Source organism: Prinia subflava, chromosome 1 (assembly GCF_021018805.1).
Source record: "Prinia subflava isolate CZ2003 ecotype Zambia chromosome 1, Cam_Psub_1.2, whole genome shotgun sequence".
In the NCBI taxonomy this organism is placed as follows: Eukaryota; Metazoa; Chordata; class Aves; order Passeriformes; family Cisticolidae; genus Prinia; species Prinia subflava.
Window position 1 is genome coordinate 153461846 of NC_086247.1, and position 27588 is coordinate 153489433.

Genomic DNA, 27588 nt, shown 5'->3' on the forward strand with positions numbered 1-27588 from the left:
GTGCTCCCCAGTTCAACCCAGTGCCCCCCTAGTTCATCCCAGTGCCCCCAGTACCCCCCAGTTCATTCCAGTTCATCCCAGTGCCCCCAGTGCCCCCCCAGTTCCCACAGTGCTCCCCGAGTGGAGCAATCGGCTAATGATCGATTGTCGATTATCGAACTCTATCGATTATTGATCGTTTATTGGCATCGATCAGAATCTCCTCGCTGCCGACGGGCGGGGGGAGGGGCCGTGTCCGGGGTCTCCTCAGCGCCGGGTGAAGTCCCCGCCTGCGGGACAGGAGGTTCAGGCTGTCACCCCTGGGTGCTCCGAGCCCCCGCAGCCCCCCCGACACCCAAGGGTCCCCGGGATCCCCTCCCGCACCCCAGCACCCCCGGGACCCGCTCTCACCCCCCCGCACCCCCGGGACCCCCCGCCCTGCAGCCCGCAGCGGCTCGGAGCGATGCGGGCCGTGTGTCCCCCCCAGGACCCCCCGCTCCCCCGGCCCGGACCCCGGCAGGGCTGGCAGTGGCACTCGGCGATGCGGGGCAGCAGCGCGGGCCGGGGGCGGCCGCGGGGGCAGGGCAGCAGCAGGGCCCGCACGGGCCGGGCCGGGTCCAGGCGGTAACTGCAGCACTCGCACAGCGACCGCACGTACGGCTCCTGCGGGACAGCGGCGGTGGCGGGGCACAGCGGCACCCCCGAGACCCCCCGGTACATCCCCGGGACCCCCTGGTACATCCGCGACACCTCCCCAGCACCCCCCGGTACATCGCCGACACATCCCCGGCACCCCCCGGGACCCCCCGGTACACCCCCGGAACCTCCCCAGCACCCCCCGGCACATGCCCAGTACATCGCCGACACATCCCCGGGACCCCCCGGTACATCCCCGGCACCTCCCCAGCACCCCCCGACACATTCCCGGCACCCCTAGCACCCCCCGGTACATCCGCGGTACATCCCCAGCACCCCCCCGGTACATCCCCGGTACAACCCCGGCACCCCCCGGCACATCCCCGGTACATCCGCGGTACATCCCCAGCACCCCCCGGTACATCCCCGCCCCCCCGCACCCCGCCGGGCAGTGCAGATGCGGCTCCAGGCGGGGGCAGCGGGCCGGGGTCCCCCCCGGGCCGGGGTCCCCCCGTACCTGGGCGCTGACGGCGGTGCGGGAGCGGCAGCCCCCCGCGCAGTAGGTGACGGGGACGCCCCGCAGGACACACGCGCCCTTGGCGATGGTGCGGAGCGCCGTGAGCAGCCGGCACGGCCCGGGGGGCTCCTCTGCACGGGGGGGCGCACGGTGAGCGGGGGGCTCCGGGGCCGCCCCTCCGCAGGGTCCCCGGGGCTGCGGGCTCACCTGGCCACTCGTCCCGGCACACGGGGCAGCAGCTCCCGGGCTCCCGCACCGGCTCCGCGCCCTGCGGGGACCCCCAGGCTCAGCCCCTGCCCGCGGGGAGCCCCCCGCGCCCCCGGAGCGCCCCCGGAGCGCCCCCGGAGCCCCCCTCACCTCGGGGCAGGTGAGTGCGGGGCACGAGGTGGCGCAGGTGACGCGTCCCTCGGAGCAGCGACAGGTCCCGCACTGCTCCTGCCACTCGCTGCCGGCCTGGAGGGGCGCAGGGACCCCCAGACACGGGGTCAGAGACCCCCAGGCACGGGGTCAGAGACCCCCAAACGCGGGGTCAGGGACCCCCGCCCCGCGCTCCCCGCCCCGCTCACCGCTCGCAGCGCCCCGCGGTACCGGCAGCCGCAGCCCCCCGCGCTCACGCACTGCCCGGAGCCGTTCCGGTACCGGCCGGGGGCGCAGGCGCAGCGCGGGGGGCCCGAGGGGGTCCCAAGGGTCTCGGGGGTGCTGGAGGCGTCCGGAGTTGCGGGGGTCCCGGGGGTCGCGGGGGATCCGGAGGTTCCGAGGGTCACGGGGGTCCCCCCGCAAGTCCCGGGGGGCTCCGCCAGGTCCTGGCAGCTGCGCTCGCAGGCAGGGCCGGGGTCCAGCCACACCTCACCCGGGGGGCAGCCTGGGGCCACCGGGAACGGCACCGGGAACCGCACCGGGAATCGCACCGGGAATCGCACCGGAAATCGCACCGGCACCGCCCTGACCTCCGGCCCTCCTTGCTTGCAGCGCCCCGGCCCTCCATCCATCAGTGTCCATCCTTCACTCCTTTCCTTGCTACCTCCACTCCCATCCCTCCACCCCTCCGTTCCCCTTCTCCCGTTCTTCCACCCCTCCGGTCCCCGTTCCCTCCCTCCCCCCGTCTCCCGTCCCCCCTGCCCGGTCTCCCGGCCCGGTGCCCGCCCTCTCACCGGGGCACGGCTCGGGGTTACACGGCGCCGTCTCCTCGCCGGGGCTGTCCCCGCAGTGCCACCGCGCCCCGGGGCCCTCCCGGCACTGCCGGTGCCGCCTCCGGGTCCCGCCGCCGCAGCTGCGGGAGCAGCGGGACCAGGGGGACCAGGGGGACACGGCGGGGGACAGGGGGGGTCTCGGGAGAGAGGGGAGACACGGGGGATAGAGGGGGCGGAGGGGACAGGGGGGAGAGGGAGGTCACAGGGGACAGGGGGGACAGGGAGGACACAGGGGACAGGGGGGACACGGGGGACAGGGAGGTCGCCGGCGTCGCGGGCCCCGGGGAGGGACACGCCAGCACCGGGCAGGTCAAGGTCCCGTTCTCGCAGGTGCTGCAGCGGGGGTGACATGCGTGTCACGGGTGGGGGTCTGCGGAGTGGCACTGCCACGGTGCCCGTGCCACTGTCACCCGTGCCCGTCCCACCGTGTCCCCCGTGCCTGTCCCACTGTCACCCCTGTGCCCGTCCCACACCCACCCTGTCCCCGTGCCGTCCCATGTCTGTCCCCGTGTGACAGCCCCCGCCCAACGTGTCCCCCACGCCCCCCCAGCTGTGCCCGTCCCACCGCGCCCCCCGAGGTGTCACCCACCAGTTGTGACACCCGATCTGTGTCACGGCCCCCGGGGACACCTCGTGGCTCCCGTTGTCCCCGCCGGGGGCCCGGCAGCGGCAGCGGCTCAGGGGGACGCAGTGACCGTCCTGCAGCAGCTCCCCCGGGGGGCACCGGCACCCTGCGGGCACGGGGGCACCCGTGGGTGCGGGGGGACACAGGGACACCCGCGGGTGACAGTCCCGGCTGTACCTGGCTCGCAGGGGCCCTGCAGACACAGCACCTGGGCCGCGGTGTCGCCGCAGGTCCGGGGGCACCGCCCGGCGCAGGCGCTGCGGGTCCGGCCGCCCCCGCCGCACCCGGGGTCTGGAGGACACGGGACCCCCTCAGCACCCCGGGGTGGGGCCCAAGGGTGCGGGGAGGGGCTCCCCAGGGTGGGCCGGGGGTTACCGGGGCACGCGGTGGAGTTGCAGCTCTCGCTCTGGGTCCGGACCCCTGCACACGCCCGCCCGGGGCTCTCGGGGTTCAGGGGGTGCCGGTGGCGCAGGCGGGACCCCCCCCACACAGGGGTCCCCGCAGGGTCCCCAGGACCCCCAGGGGCTCCAGTCACACGGTTCTGGGGGGAAACGGGGGGGCACCAGGGTCACCGGGACCCTCAGGACCCCCCCACCCCCTGAATTCTCCAGACCAGCAGGATCCCCCAGGACCCCTCCAGAACCCCCCAATGCCTTGTGTGACCCCCTGCCCTCCCCGGGACCCCCCAGTCCCCCCCGGCCCCCCCATACCGGCCGCACACGGGGTGTCCCAGCACTCGGGTCCCTCGGGGGTGCAGGTGCTGTGGGGGACACACAGGCGGTGGGTGGGGATCCCCCAGCCCTGCCCGCCCCCCCAGCCCCCCCAGCTCACCACTGCCGGCACGGGCCGGGGCTCCAGCGCTCACCCAGCGCCCGCTCGCCCCCGGCCCAGGGGCACAGAGGGGGGCACGGCGTCTCCTCGCAGCCCCGGAGCTGCTCCTGGGGGGCCCCGCAGGGTCCCCCCGCGCCCTCGGGAGGGATGGGGGTCCTGGGGGGTCACACGGGGCACGGGGCTGAGCGGGGAGACCCGGCTGACCCCGCAGCCCCCACGTGTCTCGTCGCCCCCCGTGGGTTTCGTGTCCCCCCCAGGCCAGGTGCATCCCCGGGGTGACAAGACCGCCCCACAGGTGCCGTGTGCCCCCCACAGCCCCCGTGTCCCCTCCCAAGTTGTGTCCCCACAGTTACGTGTCCCCCCGTGGGTGTCATGTGTCCCCAAGGTGCCGTGCCCCCCCCACAGCCCCGGGTGTCCCCGACCCCCGTGTCCCCCCGCGCCCCCTCACCTGTACCGCTCCTGGCGGCCCCCCCCGCAGGTGACACTGCAGGGTCCCCAGCGGCTCCAGCGGCTCCAGGCGCAGGGGGCGCTCCCGGGGGCGCTCCCGGGGGTGGCGGTGGGGGGGTCGCAGCCCCCCGGGCCGCAGCGCAGCCGTCCCCCCGCGCAGGTGCAGCTCTGGCAGCCCCGGGGGTGCCCGCCCCCCCCCGGCACCCAGAGGTGCCCCTCCGCGTCCAGGCACTCGCACAGCGCGGGGGGGACGCAGCCCCCGTCCTGCTCCAGGGTCCCTGGGGGGGCGCAGGGGTCAGGGGCGCGGGGGGCACGGGGGGCTCCCGCAGGGGGCGCGGGGGGCCGGGGCTCACCGGGCGGGCAGCGGCAGCCGGGCTCGCAGGGGGAAACCCCCTCGCAGGACACCCCCTCCTGCAGGTCCCGGCAGCTCCGCGGGCACCGGGTGGCGCAGGGGGACAGAGTCTGCCCGGGGGGGCACCGCGGGCCTGGGGGGGCACCGTCAGCGCCCCCAGGGACCCCACCGAGCCCCCCGGGGCACCCCCAGCCTCCCGCAGCCCCCCTCCGCTCGCCACTGCTCTCCAGTGCCTCGACTGGAGCCCCTCTGTGACCCCGCCGGCCCCCCCGGACGCCCCGAGTCCCTCCCAGTGCCCCCCAGCCCCCCCCAGTGCCCCCCAGACTCCCCCAGTGCCCCCCAGCCCTTCCCAGTCCATCCCAGAGCCCCCCAGCCCCTCCCAGTCCCTCCCAGTGCCCCCGCTCCCCCGTACCGCAGGGCCGGGGGTTGCAGACCCGCAGCTCGTGCGCCCCCCCGGGGCAGGGGCTGCCCCCGTTTTTTGGGGGGGGGCGGGAGCAGGAGCGGCTGCGCACGGAGCGGCCCCCCCCGCACGTGACGTCACAGCGCGACCAGGGACCCCACGGGGACCACGCGCCGTTCACTGGGGGGGGGACACGGGGTGACCCCGGAACCCCTCGGACTCACCCTGAGACCCCCGGCGCCCCCCAACTCCCACCCCCCTGAAGCACCCAGCCAGCCCCCCCCGAGCCCCACAGCCCCCCCCCAGCCCCACAGTTCCCCTTTGGCCCCCACCCTCCAAAGCCCCCCACGCCCCCCATCCTCCAAAGCCCCCAGTCCCACCATCACCCCCACACCCCTCTGGGCCCCCCAACACCCCCCAGCCCCCCGCTCCATCGCCCTCACTTCCCCCGGCCCCCAACATCCCCCCGCCCCCCTCAGTGTCCCCCCACGGTCACCCCACGGCCCCCACACCCCCCCAATCCCCCCCAGCCCCCCGAGATCGTCCCCCGGCCCCCCGGGCCCCCGCACCCCGACACGCCGTCACCCCGCACGGCCGCCGCTGCTCGTGGCCCCCCCGGATCTGGGGGCACCAGGGCCCCCCGGGGCTGGGGGGGGCGAAGGCGCGGAGCCGCCGCTGCTGCCCCCCCCCGCAGGGCCGCGAGCAGGGCCCCCACGGCCCCCAGGGGCTCCACTGGCACGGGCAGGGGGGCGTCAGGCAGGGCGGCGCTGCGGGGGAACCCCGGAGTCAGTGGGACCCCCACAACGCCCCACGACCCTCCCGCGGGGGGCAGAGACCCTCCGGATCCCCCCGCAGCGCAGCAGGACCCCCAGAGCCCCCCAAAGCTCCGAACCTTCACAGTGGGGCAGGCTGTAGGGACCCCCAGCCCCCCCAGGACCCCCAGAGCCGTACCCTGGCAGTGGGGCAGGTTGCAGGGACCCCCAGCCCCCCCAGGACCCCCAGAGCCGTACCCTGGCAGTGGGGCAGGTTGCAGGGATCCCCAGCCCCCCCAGGACCCCCAGAGCCGTACCCTGGCAGTGGGGCAGGTTGCAGGGCCGTCGCTGGGTGCTGCCCCCCGCCCCGCAGCTCCCCCCGGGGCAGCTCCGGCGGCGGCTGCGGCTGGCGGGGGTCTCGGGGCGGGTGCAGGTGCGGCTGCAGGGCCCCCACGGCCCCCACGGCCCCCACGGGACCACCGGGACCCCCGGGAGCCCCGGGGAGTCTCCAGCCTCCTCCTCGTACCCTGTGGGGAGGGTCCGTCAGTGGGGCGGAGGGGGGAGACCCCCGGGGTGGGCGGCACAGGGGATGGGGACTCTCACCTTGGGCTGTGGGGCTGAGATCTGCCGTGGGGCCGAGATCCGCTGTGGGGCCGGGCTCTGCTGTGGGGCTGAGATCCGCTGTGGGGCCGGGCTCTGCTGTGGAGCCGGGCTCTGCTGTGGGGCCGGGCTCTGCTGTGGGGCTGAGATCCGCTGTGGGGCCGGGCTCTGCTGTGGGGCCGGGCTCTGCTGTGGGGCTGAGATCCGCTGTGGGGCCGGGCTCTGCTGTGGGGCCGGGCTCTGCTGTGGGGCAGAAGCAGCCGGTGACACCCCGGGCCCGCCGGGACCCCATCGGTGGGGCCGGGACCCCCGGGCTCGGGGCTGTGGGGCCGGGACCCCCATGCGGGGCCATCACGCACCGGCGCAGGGGGGGCTCGGGCAGGTCGGGGTCTCCGCGGGGGTCGCGTTGCAGGGGGAGCCCCCGGGGGGGGCGCAGCGCAGGCGGCCCCACAGGCACGAGCTGGGGGGCACAGGGGGGTCAGTGGGGGGAGGGGGAGCAGGGGGTGGGGGAGGGTCCGGGGGAAGGACCCCGGGGCGGTGGGGGAGGCCCCCGGGTGTCCCCTGCTCACCAGTGGGCGCAGCCCAGGCTCAGGGTCCCGCCCGGCGGCAGCTCCAGGATCGGGGGGTCTCCGGGGGGGGTCCCCGAGGGCTCCGGCCGGGGGGTGCTCCCTTCGGGGGTCCCGTAGGGGGTCCCGTGGGGGGTCCCGGGCGCGCCCCCCTCCAGCAGCGCGGCCGGCACCGAGCAGGGGCACTGCTGGGGCTGAGGCGGGGGTGGGGCGCGCCCGGGGGGCGCCCCGGGGACCCCAAAGCACCGCACACCACAGACCCGGCGGGCCCCGTGACCGCCCCGCTGCTCCGGCGGGTGCCAACCACCCATGGGGCACCCATGGGGCACCCACTGCCCCACAGAAACACCTCGGGGACCCCCCACTGCCCTTGGGTCACTCACAGAGCAGGGGACCCTTCCCCGCTATCCCTGCCACAACCAGGGACCCCCGGCCCCGGGACCACCCTGCCGGGGGGAACCCATGAAGCCCCCGTGGCCCCGGGAATCCCCCCCTCCCCCAGGACACCCCCACAAACCGGGACCCCCCACCGCGGGACCCCCAACCACCCTGAGGGGCACCCGTGGATTTGGGGACACTGAACCCCAAGATTTCCCCTCCATAGTTCCCACCCCGGGATCTGGGGGGCAGCACCCATGGGGGTTCTCCCGGGGGTCTCACCTGCAGGCAGGTGTGGCGGTGCAGGAAGGTCCCGGGGGGGCAGTGACAGCCCTCCTGGCACCCCCCCGCGCACCCCACGGCCCCCCCAAGGTGGGCGCAGCTCCGGGGACACCCGGAGCCCCCCCCGCACTCACGGAAGGTCCGGCCGGGGGGGCACCCGGCCTCTGCAATCCCCCCCGGGAAAAAACGCTCAGTGCCCGGGGGGCAGCCGGCCTCCGCCCCCCAAAACACCCCCGAGCACCCCTGGGGAACCCGGCCTCTGCCCCCCAAAACACCCCCGGGCACCCCTGGGGAACCCGGCCTCTGCCCCCCAACAACACCGGCTCAGTGCCCGCGCAGGGTGTGGGGGGCTGGGGGCTGCGCTGGGGGGTCCATGGGGCAGGGCTGGGGGGGGTCCATGGGGCAGGGCTGTGCTCGGGGGCTCTGGGTGAGGGTGGGGGTCCCTGGGTGAGGGTCTCTGGGTCCCATCTCCGGGTAGGGGTCTCTGGGTCGGGTGTGTGGATGGCACGGTGCCTATGTGGGGATGCCCATGTCGGGGTGCCCGTGCCGGGGTCCCTGCGGGGTCCCTGTCGCACTCACCGCGGCACACGTGGCTGTTGCAGCTCTGGCTCTGCAGCGCCGGCCCCGGGCACGGGGGGGTCCCGCAGCCCCGGCGGCGCCAGCGCTCGCCCCCCCCGCACGGGGCGCTGCAGCCGCCCCAGGGCCCCCACGGCGACCACCGGCCACGGGCAGGGACCGGCGGCTCGGGGGTCTCGGGGGACTCCGGGGGCTCCGGGACCCAGGGCGGCTCCGGGACCCACGGCGACCCTGGGGACTCCGGGGCCTCTGTGCCCCACGGCCACCGTGGGGACGCCGGGACCAGGGGCGCCTCGGTGGCCCGGGGGGGGGCCGTGCTCCCGGGCTCTGCGGACAGACGGACACGAGGCGCTCGAGGGGCCGCGGGGGCACTCGGGGGTCGCAGCTCGGGGGGCTCGGGGGGATCGTGGCAGGTACCGGGTGCGCAGGGCTCGGGACAGCCCCGAACCTCCCGGGGGGTCCCGGTGCAGGGGGCACCGCCCGCCGCGGCCGCGGGGTTGGTGGGAGACCTGTGGGGAGTGGGAAGTGGGGCAGGACCCCGTTATGGGTCAGGACCCCCGGTTATGGGTCAGGACCCCCCGTTATGGGTCAGACCCCCCGCTATGGGGAGCCCCTCACCTGAAGCGCTGCCGGGTCCCGGTGCCGCAGTCACAGCGGGTCCAGGGGGTCCAGCGTGACCACCCGCAGGATTCAGGGGAGCTCCGATTCCCGGGGAGCCCCAGCACCCCCGCAGGGACCCCACAGGCGCTGCAGGGAAAAGGGGGGTCACCCCAAACCCTGGGGAGCCCCGAGGAGCCCCCAATGTCAGGGGGCCCCATTTTCTGGGGACGCCCAGCACCGGGCTGTGGGGCACAGACGGGTTCGGGTGCAGCAGTCTCACGGTGCAGGTCGGATTCGGGGTACAGAGGTGCCCGGGTTACGGGAGTTGGGGTACAGAGGGGTTTTGGGGTACAGAGGGGTTTTGGGGTACAGAGCGGTTTTGGGGTACCTGGACTCCACGCAGCCGCTCCCCTGCAGGACCAGCCCGAGCTGGCACCGGCAGCCTGGGGTGGGGGTGGTTCAGGGGGGCCTCAGCCCCTGCACCCCCCCCAACGCCCTCTAAATCCTCCCCACCCCCCAGACTGCTCCGCCCCCCCCCCCCCCATGTTCCCAAGCCCTCCCGAAGTTCCCTCCCAGTCCCCCAAAACTCCCCAGTCCTCCCTAGGCCCCCTCAAGCCCCCTCCATGCCCTTCCAAGTTCCCAAACCCCCCCAAATCCCCCCAAATCCCCCTGTGCCCCCCACGAGCCCTACCCAAGTCATCCCCCTGAGACCCTCCTGGGATCCTCCCAAGACCTCCCGTGTCCCCCAAACTCTTCCCCGACCTTCCTCGCAGCTCCCCAGGCACGAGCTGTTCCCCCTCAGGTCTGCACAGCTGGGGGGGCAGGGGGGGACCCCCAGATCCTCGCACCCCCCCGCGGGTACCAACAGCATCTGGGGGGGACAGGCTGGGGGGACACGGGCAGGTCACCGTGGGGGGGGGAGGAGAGGCTCGGGGGATGTTTGGGGGGTTGGGGGAGATTTGGGGTGGTGGGGGGGCAGCAGAGGGTCAGGGATGGGGGTCAGGGATGGGGGTCAGGGATGGGGGTCAGGGTTGGGGGTCAGGGATGGGGGTCAGGATAGGGGGTCAGGATAGGGGTCAGGGATGGGGGTCAGGGATGGGGGAGGAGACTGGAGCAGTCAGGGATGGAGGGCTCGGGGGGACTTGGGGGATTTTAGGGGGCTTGGGGGGCTGGAGTGGGTGCTGGGGATTTGGGGGCTCAGGGGGTCCGCGGGGGGATTTAGGGAGGGGCATTGGTGGCTCTCAGGGATGGGAAGGGGTCAGAGGGGTCTCCCCAACCCCCCGTGCCCCCCGTACCTGGGGGGTCCCCGCAAGGCCGCAGGTTGCAGGGCCGGCTCTGCAGGGCCCCTCCCTCGCACGGCTGCCCCCCGTTTTTTGGGGGGGGGGTCGCTGCAGCTGCGGCGGCGGCTCTGCTGCCCCCCCCCCGCAGGGGGCGTCGCAGGGGCTCCAGGGCCCCCAGGGCGCCCACCCGCCCGCGACTGTGGGGGCACGGGGAGGTCAGGGGGGTCAGCACCCCCACACCACCCCAGGGCCACCCCCTGCACCCCCAACCCAGAGACCCCCCTTGGGAACCCCTCCGGAACCCCCGAGTGGGCGCCGAGCCCCCCACACCTGGGGACCCCAAACCCCCGAGACCCTGAGGACCCCCCTCAGCCTGGGGGGGGGGTCCCACTCACTGTGGAGGTCCCCAGCATTCGGGGGTCCCACCCGTCTCGGGGGTCGCAGCCCGGAAAGGGGGATTGGTGCCACCCCAGACCCCTGGGGACCCCACCCCATAACGGGGGTACCCATCCTGCTGGGGAGGCATCCCGGGGTTGGGGGTACCTGGGCAGGCTCGCAGGAAGCAGACGCGGGTGTCGATGTTGGGGGGGTGGGCGCAGCCCCCCTGGGGCGGGGTCTCCCTCCGGCGCCGCAGAGCGACCCCCACCCCGCAGGAGCGGCTGCAGGACCCCCACCCCCCCCAGGGCGGGGAGGCGCAGCCTGGGGACACGGGGGGGTCAGGGTGACTCCCGAGTGTTGGGGACCCACCCCTGCACCCCCCAACCTCGGTGTTCCCAATTTTGGACCCCCGGGACTCCCCCAGCCCTGACCCGGGCTCTGCCCCCTCCAGGACTCCCCCGGCCCTGGGGGGCTGTTTCAGGGGCCCGTCTCCCCGGGCCATGGGGACTCCCCAGTCCCGGGGGGCCGTTCCAGGGGGGCCTTTCCTCCCCCCCCACCGGGGTCCCCTCACCTGGGGGGGTCGCGGCGGGGACCCCCGTGGGAGCCAGCGAGGGCAACTCATGGAACTGGGGGGGCTCGTGGGGGGCCGCGGAGCCTCCGGGGGGTCTCGGGGTGTCCTCGGGGAGGGTCGCGGTTCTGGGGGTGCCCCCGGCCGCGCTGGGGGGCTCCGGGGGGGTCTCGGCCGGCGCGGGGGGGGATAGCGATGTCATCATCCCGGGCGGGGTGGCCGTGGCGTTGTCACCTGCAGCGGGGACGGACAGGGCGGTGACGGGCACGAGGGGACGGGGACCACCTCCCCTGGGACCCCCCGGGACCCCCCACTCACCCGCGGGGCCGCAGGTGCAGCAGGAGCCGCCGTCACCTTCCCGCAGCACCTGGCCCTGGGGACACCGGCAGCGTCACCGCCACCGTCACCCGCTCTCGTCCCGCCCCCGCGGCCCCCGCTCACCTGGGGACAGCCGGAGTGGCGGAGGGGACAGTAGGGCACACACCGGACGGCCCCGCCCGGCTGGCACTGGCACACCCGGCACGGGCCCCCGCGCCAGCGCTCGCCGGGGACGCGCCAGCGGCCCCGCTCCCGGCAGCGCGGGCACGGCGCCGTGTGGCACCTGCGGGTGGCACCGTCACACACCTGGGGCACCCCGCGCCCCCCGCGCCCCCCGGGCCCCGCTCACCGCCGCGCCTTGCGGTAGATGCCGCGGCAGTGGCGGCCGCCCCCGCGCCGCGCCGGGTTCGAGGGGCTGCGGAACGACCACTGCACGCCGGGGGTCCCGCAGGGGCCCGCGCACGCCCCCCACGGCGACCACGACGACCACCCGCAGTCCACTGTGGGGGACACCGGGTCACCCGGGACCCGCCGGCACCGGGGCGGGGACAACCGGGCACCGGGGGAGCCCCGGGCAGCACCGCGGGGACACCGCAGGCCCCGGGGCTGCCCCCGCGCATCGCCCCGCGCCAGACCCACCTGAGCAGCCGGGGTGGGGGCGGCAGTGCCGCAGGCGTCCCTCGAGGCAGGTGCAGAGGCGACAACCGAGCGGCACCGGGGCGCCCGGGGGGTACCTGCGCCCCCCGGCCCGGCACGGGCACTCCCGCGGCCGCACGCAGCCCGCGGGCCCCGCGCCGGGCTCGGCCGCGTCCAGCACCTGCCCCGCGGGGCACCAGCACCCTGCGGGCGGCAGAGGGGGCTCAGGGGGTGCCCCGCACATTGGGGCGCCCCCCGCACCCCCCAGTGTCCCCTCACCTGGGCGGCAGGGCGGGGGTCGCGGGCAGGTGACGGCGGCCGCCAGGTCGGCGCAGGAGGCGGGGCAGGGGGCGCAGGGGAGGGGGCGCAGCCCCTCAGCGCACTCGGAGGCGTTGGGGCACCCCCCCGGGGCACAGGGGGCTGGGGCGGGGGTCAGACACGGACAGCACCCGCCCCATCAGCCCTCTTCCCCCTGAAACCCCTGCTCTGGGAGACCCCCATCTCCCCAGGACCCAGCCATGAGCCCCCCGCCCCCCCAGGACTCAGCCATGAGCCCCCCGCCCCCCCAGGACCCAGCCATGAGCCCCCTGCTCCCCCAGGACCCAGCCATGAGCCCCCCATCCCCCCAGGACCCGCCCGTCCCACAGAGCCCCCTCACCCTGGGCAGACCCCGCACCCACCGGGCGCCCCCACCCTACGGAGCTCAGCTGTTCCATGGAACCCTCCGGGACTCCCCACCCCACCGGGCCCCTGCCCCCAGAGCCCCACTCCGAGCCCCCCGCCCCGTGGGCTTCCCTCACCCCATCGGACCCCGCACCCCCAGACCCCCCCGAGCCCCCGCACCCACCCATCTCCAGGGCTCCGGGGCTGCCCCCGGGCAGCTCCTCGCAGGCGCGGCCGCCGTTCTGGGGGGGCTGGCAGCCCCTCCTGCGCAGGCGGAGCCCCCCGCAGCCCCCCGGGCACTCGGACCAGGGCCCCCACGGGCCCCACGCGCCGTCCACTGCGGGGGGAACGAGTTCAGGGGGGCTCTGAGCCCCTGAGCCCCCCGGACTGCGGGATTCCTCAACCCCCCTTGGCAGCCTGAACCACGGGACCCCCAAAGCCCTCAGGTACCCCACGGGACCCCCAACTCCCCCGGCCTCCCCAAGCCCCGCGGTCCCCCAGGCACCCCCACTTTCCTGGGCAGAGGTGGCAGTGTCAGGGTTGCTCCTGCCCGCGCTCCCCCGGGACCCCTGCACCCACCGGCCCCCCCAAACCCCCGGGGGTCCCCCCGGCTCCCCCAAACCCCCGGGGGTCTCCCGGCCCCCCCAAACCCTTGGGGGCCCCCCGGCCGCCCAAACCCCCGGGGTCCCCGCGCTCACCCGGGCAGGCCCGGTGGAAGCAGGCTCTCTCCTGCTCGCTGGGCCCGCGGCACCCCCGCAGCAGCCCGGGGTGGCTCTGGTGACATCCCCGCGCGCGGCGCTGTCCCCCGGGCCCGCAGGGGCGGCTGCAGGACCCCCAGGGCCCCCAGGGCCCCCAGAGGCCGCAGCCCCGCTCGTCCCCACCCGAGCCGCAGTCCCGGACCCCGTCACACACCTGCGGGGACACCGGGACAACGCGGGGGGACACGGGGGGGACACCGGGAGGGAGCTGGGGGACACTAAAGTGGCACCGAAAGGGGGTCATGGGACGCCGGGGACACTGGGGTGACACCGGGAGGGGGTTAGGGGTCAGGGACACCGGGGCGGGGGTCGAGGGGGTGTCGGGAGGGGCCAGGAGATACCTGGGGTGGCACTGGGAGGAAGTCGGGGACACCGCGGGAACATCGGGGTGACACCGGGAGGGGGCAGAGGACACTTGTGTGTCTCTGAAAGGGGGTCGGGGACACGCTGGGACACGGTGGTGGCAGCAGGAGGGATCGGGGACACTGCGGAGGGTCCATGGCAGCACAGGGAGGGGCTGGGGCCGGGCACCGCGGTGGCCCGGGCGGGCGGGGTTCCCCCTGTCCCCCCCTGTCCCCCCCTGTCCCCGTTACCTGCTGGAAGGTGACACATTCCCCGTCCCCGCAGTCGAACTCCGTGCAGGGACCCCCCGGGCTGCTCCCGGGGCCGCGGGGCTCTGCGGGGGCAGGAGGGCGCTGAGGGGTCCCCAGGGGACAGAGGGGACTCAGGGGGTCCCTGGGGGTCTCTGAGGGGCCCTCGGGGCGGGGGGATGTGGTTGGGGGGTACCCGCGGCCAGGCCCCCTCCCTGCTGCGTTTCCCGTTCCCACCCCAAGGGACCCCGGAGATTCCCCCTCGACCCTCGGGTCCCCAGGAGGCGACACGGGGACACTCCCAGATGTCCCCAGAGACAGATCCCGGGGTCTCACCGCAGAGCTGGGGGCTCTCATCGGCGCTGTCGCGACAGTGGGGGACGCCGTCGCAGAGGTGTTGGGGGGGGACGCAGGCGGGGCCGCAGGGGGCGGGTCCGGGGTGGCAGGGGGGGTCGCAGGGCAGGTGGCCGGGGGCGCATGGGGGGTCGCAGCCTCCCTCGTCGCTGCCATCGGGACAGTCGCTGTCGCCATCGCAGCGCCACCCCCGCGGGACGCAGCCGCCGCTGTCGCAGCGCAGGGCCCGGGGCGGACAGGGCGCTGCCGAGGCGCCGGCAGTGTCGGCGACAGCGGCGGTGACAGTGTCGGCGACAGCGGTGGTGACAGTGGCGGTGTCGGGGACGGTGTCGGCCATGGTGTCGGTGTCACTGACAGTGGCAGTGCTGGCGACAGTACCGATGGCGGTGCCGCTGCCGATGGCGCTGGTGGCTGCGCTGACAGTGTCCGCGGTGACAGCGTCGGTGACAATGCCGGTGACAGCGGTGGCAGTGGCGGTGACAACGGTGACAGCGGTGACAGCGGTGACAGCGGTGACAGGTGACAGCGGCGCGGGGGGCAGCGCCACCGCGCACCCCGCCGGACTCTCGTCCCAGCCGTCGCGACAGTCGCGAGCGCCGTCGCACACGGCCACCTCGGCCACGCAGGAGCCGTCGGGGCAGGGGACGGTCCCGGGGGCGCAGGTGGCCCGCGCTGGCGACACGGGGACAGCGGTGACACCACCGCCGGGGGAATGGTGTCCATAGGGGGGGGTCCCGCGTGGGGGGTTCCGGGGTCGGGAGTCCCCGAAGGGGGACGGTCCCAGGGTGGGAGGTGGTCCCAGAGGGGGTCCTGGGTGAGGAGGTCACGGGGTCCCCAAAGGGGGCGATGCCGGGTGGGGGTCCCTGGGTGGGGGCAGTGTCGGGAGGCTCTCGGGGCGGATGGGGGTCGTCCCCAGGCGGGGGGGACTCGCTGGGGTGGTCGCAGGGCAGAGGGGTCGCGGTCGTCCCCAGGCGGGGGGGGTCTCGGTGGGGTCCCAGGGCAGGGGGGTCCCAGCTCGGGGCTCCCAGGGTGGAGGGTCCCGGGTGGGGCCCGGGTGGGGCTCCCGGGGCTGGTGCCCCCCTCACCGGGGCAGTTGGCCTCGTCGGCGCCGTCGGGGCAGTGGCGGCGGCCGTCGCAGAGCGCGGCCGGGGGCTGGCAGCCCCCGCCGGGGCACGGCAGGTGCCCCTCGGGGCAGGCGCAGCCGCTCTCGTCGCTGCCGTCCCCGCAGTCGTCGCGGCCGTCGCAGCGGTGCGGGTACGGCACACAGCGGCCCCTCCCGCACCGGAACTGCCCCGGCCCGCACCGGGGGGCGCAGCCTGCGGGGACGGGACCCCCGCGTGGGCACGGACACCCCAATGTGGGGCACCGGCACCCACAGCTCTCTGCTTCTTGGGGGCTCCCGAGCAGCGCCCACCCCTGGGGGCTCCAGATGCCGCTGGGGGGCACAGACCCCCAGGGCTGGGGGGCTCAGGGACCCTCAATGTGGGCCACAGACCCCCAGGGCTGTGGGGCTCAGGGACCCTCAATGTGAGGCACAGACCCCCAGGGCTGGGGGGCTCAGGGACCCTCAATGTGGGCCACAGACCCCCAGGGCTGGGGGGCTCAGGGACCCTCAATGTGGGGCACAGACCCCCAGGGCTGGGGGGCTCAGGGACCCTCAATGTGGGGCACAGACCGCCAGGGCTGGGGGGCTCAGGGACCCCACTGTGGGGCACAGACCTCAAGGCCTGCAGGGCTCTCTAGTTCCCCAGGACCCCAAAACTCCCCTTAGCCCCCCCGCATTCCCAGGACCCCCGAGCCCCCCGTGCTCACTCACCCGCCTCGTCCGAGTCGTCCCCGGGGGGACAATCGAGGCGCCCGTCGCAGACGCGGGCGGGGGGCAGGCAGCGCCCCCCGGCACAGGCGAACTCGGGGGGCGCGCAGGGCCGGGGCGGACACCCCGCCTCGTCCCAGCCGTCGGGGCAGTGGGTGACGCCGTCGCACTGCGCCCCCCAGGGCAGGCAGGGCCCGCCGGGGCAGCGGGGCTGGTGGGGGGCGCAGGGGGGGTCGCACAGCTCGTCCGAGCCGTCCCCGCAGTCGTCCTCGTTGTCGCAGAGCCACGCGCCCGGCACGCAGAGCCCCCCGCCCCGGCAGCGGAACTCCCACGGGGCGCAGCCGGGGGCGGCGGGACACGGGGACGGGGCCGGGGGACACTGCCAGCGCCCCTCGAGACACGTGCTGGAGGCGGGAGACAGGGGGGACTCACAGCGGGCCCGTGTCCCCGTGTCACCACGCCCCGGCGCTGCGGTGCCCCGCCGTCCCAGTGTCAGTGCCCCGGTATCCCAGTGTCCCAGTACTCCCAAATCCCGGTGTCTCCCGTCCTGATGTCCCTGATCCCGTTTCCCCGGTGTCTCTGTGTCGCCATGTCCTGCTGTCCCGGTGTCCCGGTGTCCCGAGCACCACTATCCCCACATCCCGGTGTCCCAGGAGCCCAGCCCGTCTGTCCCGGATCCCAGTATCCACCAGCGCCTCACCAGTTGCTGCAGCCCTGGGTCACGGTGGCCCCGGCCGGGAAGGCGAAGCCGTCCCAAAAGCAGGGGCAGGCGGGGGGCTCCAGGCACTGCCCGTCTGCCGGGGGACACAGGGGTGGCACTGTCACCCCCCAGCCCCTCCCAGAGCCCCCAGCCCCCCACCCAACTCCCTCCCACGCCCCTCCCTCCCCCCAGTCCCCCAATCTCTTCCATCCCCCAGCCCCCCTCCCACCCTCCAGGCGCTGTGCCCCCCTCACCGTGCAGGACCCTCCCGGGGGGGCAGAAGCAGCCCTCGAGGCACCCCAGGGCCCCGCAGAGCTCGGGGGGGTCCCGGCCGAGGTCGCGGCAGGTGGGGGGGCAGGGGGGGCCGCAGGGGTTGTACTCCTGCCCCCCCTCGCACTGCAGGGCTGCAGAGATTGGGGGCTTAGGGGGGCTGGAACCCCCCGCTCCACAGCCTGGGAGCCCCCAAACACCACGCGGGGCTCTTGCCCCCCCTCAGTCCCACAGCCCCATGGGGGGCACAGCCCGGACCCTTCCTCCCCCCCCATAACCCCATGGGGGGCTCCTGCACTGCCCTCACCCCACAGCCTGGGACCCCCCTGCCCCATAGTCCCTACCGGGGCTCCTGCACCCCCAGACCCATTTCCCAGCCCCCAACCCCGGCACATCCCACCGGGGGCTCAGCCCGACCCTCCCTGTGTCCCCAGTTCCCCCCGGGCCCTCCTGCGCTCCCCTGAGCCCGCCCAGACTCACGGTACCGCCCCAGCTCTGCCAGCGCAGGGGTAGGATGGGACTCCCCTGGATCCCCGGACGAGCTGTGCCCCCTGGATCCCTGAGATCCCCTGTGTCCCCCAGCCCCCTGTGCCCCCTGGATCCCTGAGACCCCCTGTGCCCCCCAGCCCCCCAGCCCCCTGTGCCCCCTGGATCCCTGGGACCCCCTGTGCCCCCCAGCCCTCTGTGCCCCCCATACCCCCGGGACCCACCCGTGCCCCCAGCCCCCGGCACCCCCGCCCAGGGCCCGCACTCACGGCACAGCCCCTGGCTCCGCCAGCGCAGGGCTCTCCCCCGCCGGCCGCACTCCTCGGCGTAGGCGGCCAGGGCCGTGCACAGGCACTCGCAGTCCCCACCGCTGTCACACCTGGGGCACGCGCCAGGGTGGGACAGGGCCCGGGACCCGCCCTGGGGCTGGGGGAGCCCCCGAGCCCCCCAAACTCACCCGCAGGCGTCGAACAGGCACCACTCGTAGAAGCGCTGGGGCGGGACCAGGTCGTGGCAGGGGGCGAAGAGCTGGTGCCGCAGGACCCCGCAGCGCCCCCGCGCCCAGGCCGAGCGCTGGGGGCTGTCCTGGAGGGGACACCCCGTCAGAGCCCCCCCTGCACTTCATGAGAGACCCCCCCACCCCTGTGGCCACCCCCAGCCTCCCGTGCGCTCCTGTGTCCCCCACCAGCCCCCCACTGTCCCCGTATGGTCTGTACAGCTCAGGCCAAGTGCTGGGGCTGTCCTGGGAGGGGACACTCCATCAGCTGCCCAGTGTCCCCAGCCCGCCCCTCACTGACCCCCGTGTCCTCCCATTGTCCCGGTTTAGGGCAAATTTCGTGGAAATTGTGGGGTCAGCACACACGAAGTGCAAGGGATGAGACGAGAGAATTCCAGCCCAAGACTGAGGCATCTCCTCATTCTCCTCCCATCCGGGATTTGACTGCTTCACTCACCTCAACCACCACAACCCCATGTTCTTTTTTAACCCTCAGTGTCCCCCCGCCACCTCTTGTGCTCTCCAGTGTCCCCCTGCCAGCTTCTGTGTCGCCCTGTCTATCCCCTGTGCCCCCCTGCCAGCCCTCCCTGTCCCCCAGTGTCCACCGGTGTCCCCATCCAGTTCCCGTGCACTCCTGCCAATCCCTCACCTCTCCCTGTGTCCCCCCCGTCCCCCCCCGTCCCCCTGTCCCCCTGTCCCCGTACATCGCAGGGGTGCGGGCGGTGCCCGTCGGCCTCAGGGCAGAGCGGGCTGAGGCGCCACGAGTCCCCGAAGATCTCGGGGGTGGCCTCGAGGGCCCCGTCCCGGCTCCCGAAATCGTTCTCGGCGTCGCCGTCGAAGTTCCCGCAGAGCCCGGCCAGGCGCCCGCGCAGCCGCGGGGACACGCGCACATACACGCGGGTCCCTGCGGGGCCCGGGGACAGGGCTGTCACCCACGGACCCCCCCCGAGGGACCCACGGCACCCCCAGGATCACCCTCCCGGGGTGCCACCAACACTGCTGACCCCAGCGCAGGGGCAGGATGGGACCCCCCTGGGGTGACATGGTGACACCCCCGTGGTGCCACCAGGGACCCCGCACGGTGACCCCCCCGTGGTGGTACCCGTGAACCCCGCCATGGTGACACCGCCATGGCACCACCAGCACCAGGGACCCCCCACAGCCCTCAGTACTGGGGACCCCCTCCTCTCACCTCCGTCCCACAGCACGGCCACCCCCAGGGTCCCCCCAGCCCCCCGTGTCCCCCCGGGGGTCTCACCTCCGTCCCACAGCACGGCCACCCCCAGGCGGGTGAGGAGCAGCAGGAAGAGCCCCGCGCGCTGCAGCGCCAGCCCCGACCCCCCGAACACCTTGGGGGGTCGCACGGCCACCCCGTTCACTGTCACCTCCCGCCCTGCCGGTGTGGCACCGGGGGTCACTCCCACGTGTCGCCCCCGCGTGTCCCCCCATATCCCCCCATGTCCCCCGCATCCACAGTGTCCCCTCATGCTCCCCCCCCATACCCCACCCTGCCGCGACGGGGCCGGGATGTCACTGTGGGTCACCCCGCCACCTCCCCGCCACCCTCCGTGTCCCCCTATGGCCCTCCGTGACCTCCCGTGAATCCCCCTCGGGTCCCCACCCCCTGCAGCCCCACCCTACCGCGGCAGAGTCAGGATGTCACCGCGGGTGACGCCTACAGGTCCCCGTGTCCTTTCCATGTGCCCCTTGTGTCCCCTCTCACCCCGCAGCATGTGCCCCGTTGTGTCCCCAATGTCCCCTCTCACCCCGCACCATGTGCCCCGGTGTGTCCCCGTGTCCCCTCTCACCCCGCAGCATGTGCCCCGGTGTGTCCCCGTGTCCCCTTTCACCCTGCAGCATGTGCCCCGGTGTGTCCCCGTGTCCCCTCTCACCCCGCAGCATGTGCCCCGGTGTGTCCCCGTGTCCCCTCTCACCCCGCAGCATGTGCACCGGTGTGTCCCCAGTGTCCCCTCTCACCCCGCAGCACGTGCCCCATTGTGTCCCCGTGTCCTCTCTCACCCCGCACCATGTGCCCCGTTGTGTCCCCAATGTCCCCTCTCACCCCGCAGCATGTGCACCACGGTGTTCCCCATGGCCACCACCACGGACTTGGTGCAGGTGACGCCGGTGGCACCGCAGGGGACATTCTCGGCGGTGACGGCGAAGAGCCCGGTGGCCTCACGCGCCAGCAGGTACTCGCAGTCCCCCGCGAAGGTGAAGGCGCGGCCATCGAAGGTGACATAGTGGGGGTCCCCGGTGGCCACGCAGGTCCCTGCGCACTCCTCGCGCCCGCAGTGCCACCGCTGTCCCCGGCACACGCTGCGGGGACAGGCTCGGTGCCACCGCGGGGGCTGCCGGGGGGCTGGGGGTGTCACCGAGGGGCTGGCAGGGGTCTGGGGCTGGCAGGGGTCGGGGGGGGGTCAGGGGTGCCCAGGGGTCCCACCAGGTGTTGCAGTCGCGGGCGATGGTGGCGTTGGGCGGGTACAGCTGCCCGCCGTGGTGACAGGGACACTCGTCCGGTGACACGCAGCGCCCGCCCTGCGACCAGACCGCGGTGAGGGCGGCTCGGGGGCACTCCCGCACGCCCGTGTCCCCGGGGTGTCACCCACCAGGAAGAGGGTCCCGGGGGGGCACACGCAGCCGTCGGCGGGGCCGCCGCAGGTGCCGGAGGGCTCGGCGGGGTCGCAGCGGCGCAGGCAGGACCCCGGCGCGTGCAGCAGCCCCGGGGGACAGCGCGGGGCGGGGGGACACGGCGCGGGGGCGCAGCGCCACGACCCCCCTGCGCACACACTGCGGGGGCGGGGGGACCCCGTCCGTGTGAGCCCCCCACGGCTGGGTCCTCCCACCCCCAGCTCCAGAACCCAAATTCCACCGAACCCCCCTCATCGGGGACCCCAAGTCCCAGCCCCCACATTGTGCCACAGTCCTCATGTCCCCGTCCCCACACTCATCCCCCCAAATCTCACTGAGCCCCCCACAACGGGGTCCCTGCACCCCCATCCTCATCTCCCAGCACCCAAAGCCACCAAGCCCCTGCACCCCCATCCCCCTGGAACCCACATCCCACTGAGGCCCCCAGCCGGGGTCCCCCCGCTCCCCCGGCGGTGCCAGGGCCCCGTTGCTGTCCCCACGGTGGGACACGGGACAAAAGCCCCCTCGTCCCACGGGGAATCACACTGGGCTGGAGGGGCTTTCATCACGTGTCACCGCCACCGCCACGTTCTGCCCGGGTGACCCCCGCCCTGTGGGTGACCCTGCAGCCCCCCAACCCTCCCCGCGAGCCCAAATCCCCCCGGACCCACCAGGCCTGGCAGCCGCGGCGGACGCGGGCGCCGGGCGGGTACAGGCGGGCGCCGCGGGGGCACGGGCAGGCGGCAGGGGGGACACACTGCCCGCTCTGGGCCAGCAGCAGCCCCGGGGGACAGCGGCAGCCAGGGGCGCAGAGGGTGTCCGGAGGGGGACAGTCACTGCCTCCGGGGGGCTCTGAGCAGGAACGGCCGCAGGGACCCCCGCAGTCCCGGTACTGCTGCCCCCCGGGACACGGCTCGTCTGGGGGGACAGGGGGGGTCACTAGGGGGCAGACGTCACCTTATCCCGTCCCCATCCCATCCCATCCCATCCCATCCCATCCCATCCCATCCCATCCCATCCCATCCCATCCCATCCCATCCCATCCCGCTACCCCGCTATCCCGCTATCCCGTTATCCCGTTATCCCGTTCTCCCGTTCTCCCGTTCTCCCGTTATCCCGTTATCCCGCTATCCCGTTATCCCGTTATCCCGTTATCCCGCTATCCCGCTATCCCGCTATCCCGCTATCCCACCGCAGAGGCTCCGGTTCCTCCACTCCAGCTCCGTCCCCTCCCGGGCGCACTCCCGGCCGTAGGCGCCCAGCGCCGGGCACAGGCAGCGCTCCCGCGGCTGCTCCCGCTCCCGGCAGGAGCACACGTCCCACCGGCACAGCTCCAGGAACGGCTCCGGGTCCACCACGCCGTGACACGGCTGTGCCAAGGGGACACTGTCACAGCCGTGTCGCCTGTTCCCGCACGCCCGGCTCCGGGGCCCTCACCTGGAAGGCCGGCCCCATGAGCACGGCGCAGGCGGCCTCGGCGCGCTCCCGGCTCCCGGGGAAGCCGTCGCAGGGGTGGGGAACGCCGGGGCCCAGCGCCGGGCAGGCTCCGGCCGCCCGGAAGGCGTTGGCGAAGGCGGCGACTCCCGGCTCCACGTCCCCCGCCGGCGTCGTGAAGTCGTCGCGCTGGTCCCCGTTGAAGGTCCCGCAGAGCCCCCGCACCTGCCCGGGGCAGGGCAGAGCCCGTGACCCCCGTCCCGCCGGATCCCGCCCCGCCGGATCCCGCCCCGCCGGATTCCGTCCCGCCGGATCCCGCCCCGCCGGATTCCGTCCCGCCGGATCCCGTCCCGCCGGATCCCGCCCCGCCGGGGCACCCCGCGGGCCCGGGGCCCCGCTCACCGTGCCGGCCATGGCGGGCTGGAGGGTGACGAAGGTGTCGGGGGTGCCCAGGCCCCAGAGCACGTGGGCGTCGGGCAGCCGCAGGTGCAGGAAGGCCGAGGACGCGCGGCGGATGCTCAGCTCGGCGCCGGAGAAGGGCAGCGTCACCTCCCGCCCAGCCACTGTCACCTCCCCTGAGGGCGACAGCAGTGGCACCACGGGGTGGGCACCGGGATGGGACCCATCGCCGTGGGGACACAGGGACAGACACTGGAGTGGCTCCCACTGCCACAGGACACTGGGGACAGGCACTGGGCCACACTGCCACCAGGGTGTGGGGATGACGGCAGTCCTGCCCGGGTGTGTCACCTGTGCCGTGGAGCCGGGCCGTGGTGCGGCTGGTGGTGACAGTGAGGCTGCGGGGACAGCCCAGAGGCAGGTGGCTGTCGCAGGGCTCGTGCTCGGCTGTGATCAGCAGCCGCCCCGCCACGAAGTCCTGGGGACAGAGACACGGTGACACCCGCGGGCAGAGCCCTGCCACCGCGGCCACCTCCGCGTCACTGACACAGCACCGTGGCCACCACCAGAGCACGGCCCCATCACAGCCGCGGCCACCCCGCCATGTCCCCGTGTCCCCTCACCTCCACCAGGGTGTGGGCGCAGGTGGCCGGCAGGGAGAAGCGGCGGCGGTCGAAGGTGACAAAGTGGCGTCCCCCCAGCACCGCGCACTCGGCCGGGCACCGCTGCTGCCCACAGCGCCAGCGCCCGCCCTCGCACGTGCTGGGGACACGGGGACACCAGTCACCAGGGGGACACTGCAGGGGACCCCGGGTAATGCGGGGACACCGCAGGGGACTCCAGGCTGGGGGGGACACCCGGAGCGGGCCCCAGGACAGGGAACACGGGGATAATGGGGGACACCACAGGAACCTGCCATGAAGGGGGACACGCTACAGGGACCCCGGGGTGAGGGGACATCATGCAGGACACCAGGATGGCGGGGACACGCCAAAGGGGACCCTGGGGCTCCCCCCGCAGTGGGTGCCAGCCCGGTGCCGCCGCTGTCACCGCGGTGCCACCTACCAGCGGTTGCAGCGCTGGCGGATGCTCTGGCCGGGCTCGTAGCGCTGTCGCCGGTGGTGGCAGGGGCAGGCGGCGGGGGGGACACAGCTGGCCCCGTCCCGGGCCAGCCCCGGGCCGCACTCGCAGCCGCCGTGGCAGTGGCGGTGGCAGGTCCCCTGCTCGGCGCCGCCCGCGGTGGCACAGGTGACAGGGCACAGGGACACGCAGTCCGAGAAGCGCTGCCCCGCGTCGCAGCGGCGCTCTGCGGGGCGGTGACACCGCGGTGGCACCGGCGGCCCCGCGGGGAGGGGCCGGGCAGGGGCCGGGGAGGGGACGCCCCGTTCCTACCGCAGAAGCCGGGCTGGCGCCAGGGGACAGCGACCTGGCGGCGGGAGCACTCCCGGGCGTAGGCGGCGAAGGTGTCACAGGCGGCGGGGGGCGGGGGCCCGGAGGGTGGCAGGGGCCCGGGGGATGGCAGGGGACCGGGGGGTGACACAGGGTCCCCATCCCCGCACAGCAGCGCCACACACGCTGCATAGAACCCGCTGGGGTCCACCTGGGGGGGGGGGCAGAGGTGAGAATCCCCCAAGAACCCCCAGGACCCTCCAGAACAGTCCAGAACAGCCCAGGACTCCCAGGACCTCCCTCCGGATGTCCAGGAACCCCCTGAATTTCCCAGACCTTCCAGGACCTCCCAGAATCCCCTGGGACCCTCAGGATGCCCAGGACTCCTGACCCCCTTGACCCCCTGGGACCTTACAGAACCCCCCAGGAATGTCCAAGACCCCCCAGGACTCTCCAGAATCCCCTGGGACCCTCCCAAACCCCCCGAAGCTCCTGGGAACCCCCAGGACATCCCAGACAACTCTGGGATTCCCTGGAACTCCCAGGGGCCTCCCAGTATTTCCCAGGGCTGTGCATGGATCCCCCAGAACATTCCAGAACCCTTCAGGACCCTCCGGGATCCCCCAGGACCCCCCAAGCCCCCCGGGGCCCCCTGGTGCTGCTGACCTCGCCGTGGCACTGCCGGAAGGGCTGGGCCAGCAGCCGCCCGCACGTGGCCACCGCCGCTGCCACCTCCCCTGGGCCACACCTGGTGCCACCCTCCGGCACGTCCCTGCATGGGGGCTGAGCCGGGGGTCCCTCAGCGCGGGGGCGACCCCCGGGGACCCCCAAACGGGCACGGGGGGGTCACCCTGGCCCCTCAGGTACCTCTGTGCCAGCCGCTGGCACCTTCCAGGCGCTGCCAAAGGCGGCGGCGAAGGCAGCGATGTCCCTGTCAGGGCGCACGAAGTCATCTGGGGGGACAGACAGGGTGGGGACATCTGGGGTGACCCCCGGCCCCCCCAGGTGGGGTGGGGGTGGCACTGGGCCTGTGGAACTCACCTGCAGGGTCATCAGTGTAGGTGCCACAGAGCCCCCAGGTGCCACCGCGCAGTTCAGGCTCCGCTGTCACTGTCACTGCCAGGTGCCTGTCCCAGGCCACCCGCACACCCAGGCTGCTGGCCACGGCCACCCAGTCACCCGGCCAGGTGACACCGAGCCCTGCGCGAGGGGAGGGGGCAGGATGGGGACAGGGTGGGGACAGGGATTCCGGTGGCAGCTGATTGATCACCGTGTCCTGGTGCTTCCTGATGTCACTGGGGGCTCATCCCTACCTTGCCCCAGGCTGGTGGCCTTGGGGACCTCACCTTTGTGCAGGTAGGGGCGTCCCTCCGGCACTGCTGCCCCGTTCACCGACACGTTCTGTCCCTCGGCCACCACCGTGTCCGTCCCGAAGGTCATGTGCAGCACCTGTGGCAGTGGGGGTGGCACTGGGACACTCAGGTATGCCAGGGACAGCGGGGATGGGGATGGGGCACTCGTGTGTCACGGTCACCACAGATGGACCCATGGATGTGCCATGCCAGGTCCCTTCCCAAACCCCATCCCAACCCCCAAAATGCATCCCAGCTCCCATCTCGGCACCCATCCCAGCTGCCAGCCCCCATTGCACCTCTGGGAACAGGGACAGTGACCCCGGGTGACCCATCCTGTCCCACCCCGTGTCTGGGTGTCCGAGGTTGATGGTGACATCCCTGGCTGTCACCCATTCCTGTTCCTGACGTCCATCCCAGCCCATTCCACACCAGTGGTGACTCTGAGTGCCCCCCGTGCCCTCCCGTCCCTCTTGGTACCCGGGGGTGCCCGAGGCCGATGGTGACGTCCCAGGTGCCGTCGGTGGCCGTGGCCAGGCTGTACCGGCAGCCCCCGGCCAGCCCGAAGTGCCGCCCGTCGAAGGTGCGGAACCGCGTCCCGGCCCACGCCTGGCACGTGGCCGGGGGGCTGCGGTGGCGTGGGGAGCCCCCGTCCCCACCCAGGGGCAGGCGGGTGCAGGGCAGGCAGGGCCCCCCGCTGTCCCCGGGGTCCCTGCGGCGCCAGCTGTGTCCCCAGGGGTGCTGGCAGCACTCGGCGCGGCTCATGGTGCTGCTGTTGTGGCTGTCCTGGCACTGCCACGCGCTGAAACAGCGGCCCAGGGAGCCGGGGCCTGCGGGACGGGGACAGGGGTGACACCAAGGGGCACAGCGGGGTGGCACGCGCCCCGGCACCCATCCCAGCACCCAATGGGAATGGCACAGTGGGGGTATCACACCGGGAATGACGTTGTGGGAATGACACCCATCCCTGCTCCAGGACCCATCCCAGCTCCCATCCCTGCTCCAGGACCCATCCCAGCTCCCATCCCAGCTCCCAGCTCCCATCCCGGCTCTCAGAACACACTCCAGCACCAGTCCCAGCTCCCAGAACCCATCCTAGATCCCATCCCAGATCCCATTCCTGTTCCCAGTACCCATCCTGGATCCCATCCCAGCTCCCATCCCAGCTCCCAGCTCCCATCCCATCTCTCAGAACACACCCCAGTCCCTGCTCCCATTACCCATCCTGGATCCCATCCTAGATCCCATCCCAGCTCCCATCCTGGCACCCAGCACTGCTCCCAGGGCACCTCCCAGTGCCCGCTGGGAATGACACAGTGGGAATGACGCCCATCCCAGCTCCCAATGGGAATGGCACAGCAGGGATGTCCCCGGGTGCCACCCCCGTGTCCCCCTCACCCTCCGTGCAGCGGGCGCCGCTCCAACCAGGACAGCAGCCCCGCTCCGTGCGGTTCCGGACCACCGGCTGCACCTCCGGGGGGCTGTGGGGACACCCGGTGTCACCACCCAGTGCCAGGCAGTGCCACACTGTGCCACATCCCCCCGGGCTCACCGGTAGATGTAGCAGAGGGCGGGGTCAGTGCCGGTGTCCCCGGGGGCATTCCCGCGGTCCCGGTGCGTGCGGTCCCGGTCCAGCTGCCACCCAGCCAGGCTGTACTGGTACAAACTGGGACACGGCACCGCGGCCTCGCGCCGCGGCGTCACCTCCCGCTGCTCCGTCACCTGCACCGTCCGCTCGCACCAACGCCTGTGGGCACCCGCGGGATCCACCGGGATCCAGCTGGGATCCACTGGGATCCAGCTGGGATCCAGCCGGGACCCAGACAGGATCCACCCAGGGTCCACCCGGGATCCCTCGGGATCCAGCCGGGACCCACCCAGGGTCCAGCCGGGATCCAGCCGGGACCCAGCTGGGATCCACCGGGATCCACCAGGGTCCAGCCGGGATCCACCGGGATCCATCAGCATCCAGCACCTTCCCACATCCAGCGTGGATCCAGCCCAGCTCCCCTCTGGCACCTCCACATCTGCCCCCACTCCCGGCTCCCAGCCTCCGTGCAAGCACCCACCAGGGATCCATCCTGGCACCCATCCCAGCACCCTCCCCGCTCCCAGCACCCATTCCCAGCTCCCACAGCCATTCCCAGTTCCCGTTCCCAGTTCCCAGCCCTCATTCCAGTCCCTCACCCTGTGGCTGCCCCCACGGCCGTCACCCACAGCACGGCCACGGCCACCGCCGCCCCCACGACCCCCGGCCGCGTCGCTCCGGCCATGCCGGATCCTGGGACTCCTGGAAAGGTGGGATCCAGGTGACTGCACTGTCACAGTTCCTGGGGTGTCCT

At 74.2% G+C, this 27588-nt stretch overlaps 1 protein-coding gene across 1 annotated transcript; it reads right to left on the reverse strand.

Moving 5' to 3' along the window:
• Positions 1-153: 153 nt before the first annotated feature.
• Positions 154-27519, reverse strand: LOC134548257 (SCO-spondin-like). The gene is given in 67 exon segments (XM_063392900.1): positions 154-269; positions 492-642; positions 1133-1263; positions 1340-1400; positions 1490-1585; positions 1699-2247; positions 2304-2655; positions 2912-3053; positions 3125-3238; positions 3323-3422; positions 3424-3488; positions 3658-3707; positions 3779-3934; positions 4227-4503; positions 4579-4710; positions 4990-5157; positions 5547-5744; positions 6047-6256; positions 6333-6572; positions 6689-6789; positions 6899-7299; positions 7556-7719; positions 8135-8458; positions 8549-8640; positions 8750-8878; positions 9120-9174; positions 9494-9616; positions 10027-10114; positions 10116-10154; positions 10156-10208; positions 10555-10710; positions 10961-11191; positions 11276-11330; positions 11399-11558; positions 11625-11775; positions 11915-12115; positions 12191-12331; positions 12759-12911; positions 13273-13486; positions 13926-14008; positions 14259-14948; positions 15362-15592; positions 16093-16493; positions 16790-16883; positions 17044-17193; positions 17815-17924; positions 18003-18130; positions 18746-18945; positions 19300-19434; positions 20104-20360; positions 20485-20579; positions 20651-20831; positions 21344-21590; positions 21865-22042; positions 22110-22331; positions 22509-22681; positions 22857-22983; positions 23129-23267; positions 23571-23811; positions 23898-24105; positions 24762-24847; positions 24936-25094; positions 25208-25343; positions 25727-26076; positions 26645-26727; positions 26799-26993; positions 27434-27519. Coding segments are annotated over 67 exon segments (11631 nt in total). The 3' UTR covers positions 154-246.
• Between the last annotated feature and the right edge of the window lie 69 nt (positions 27520-27588).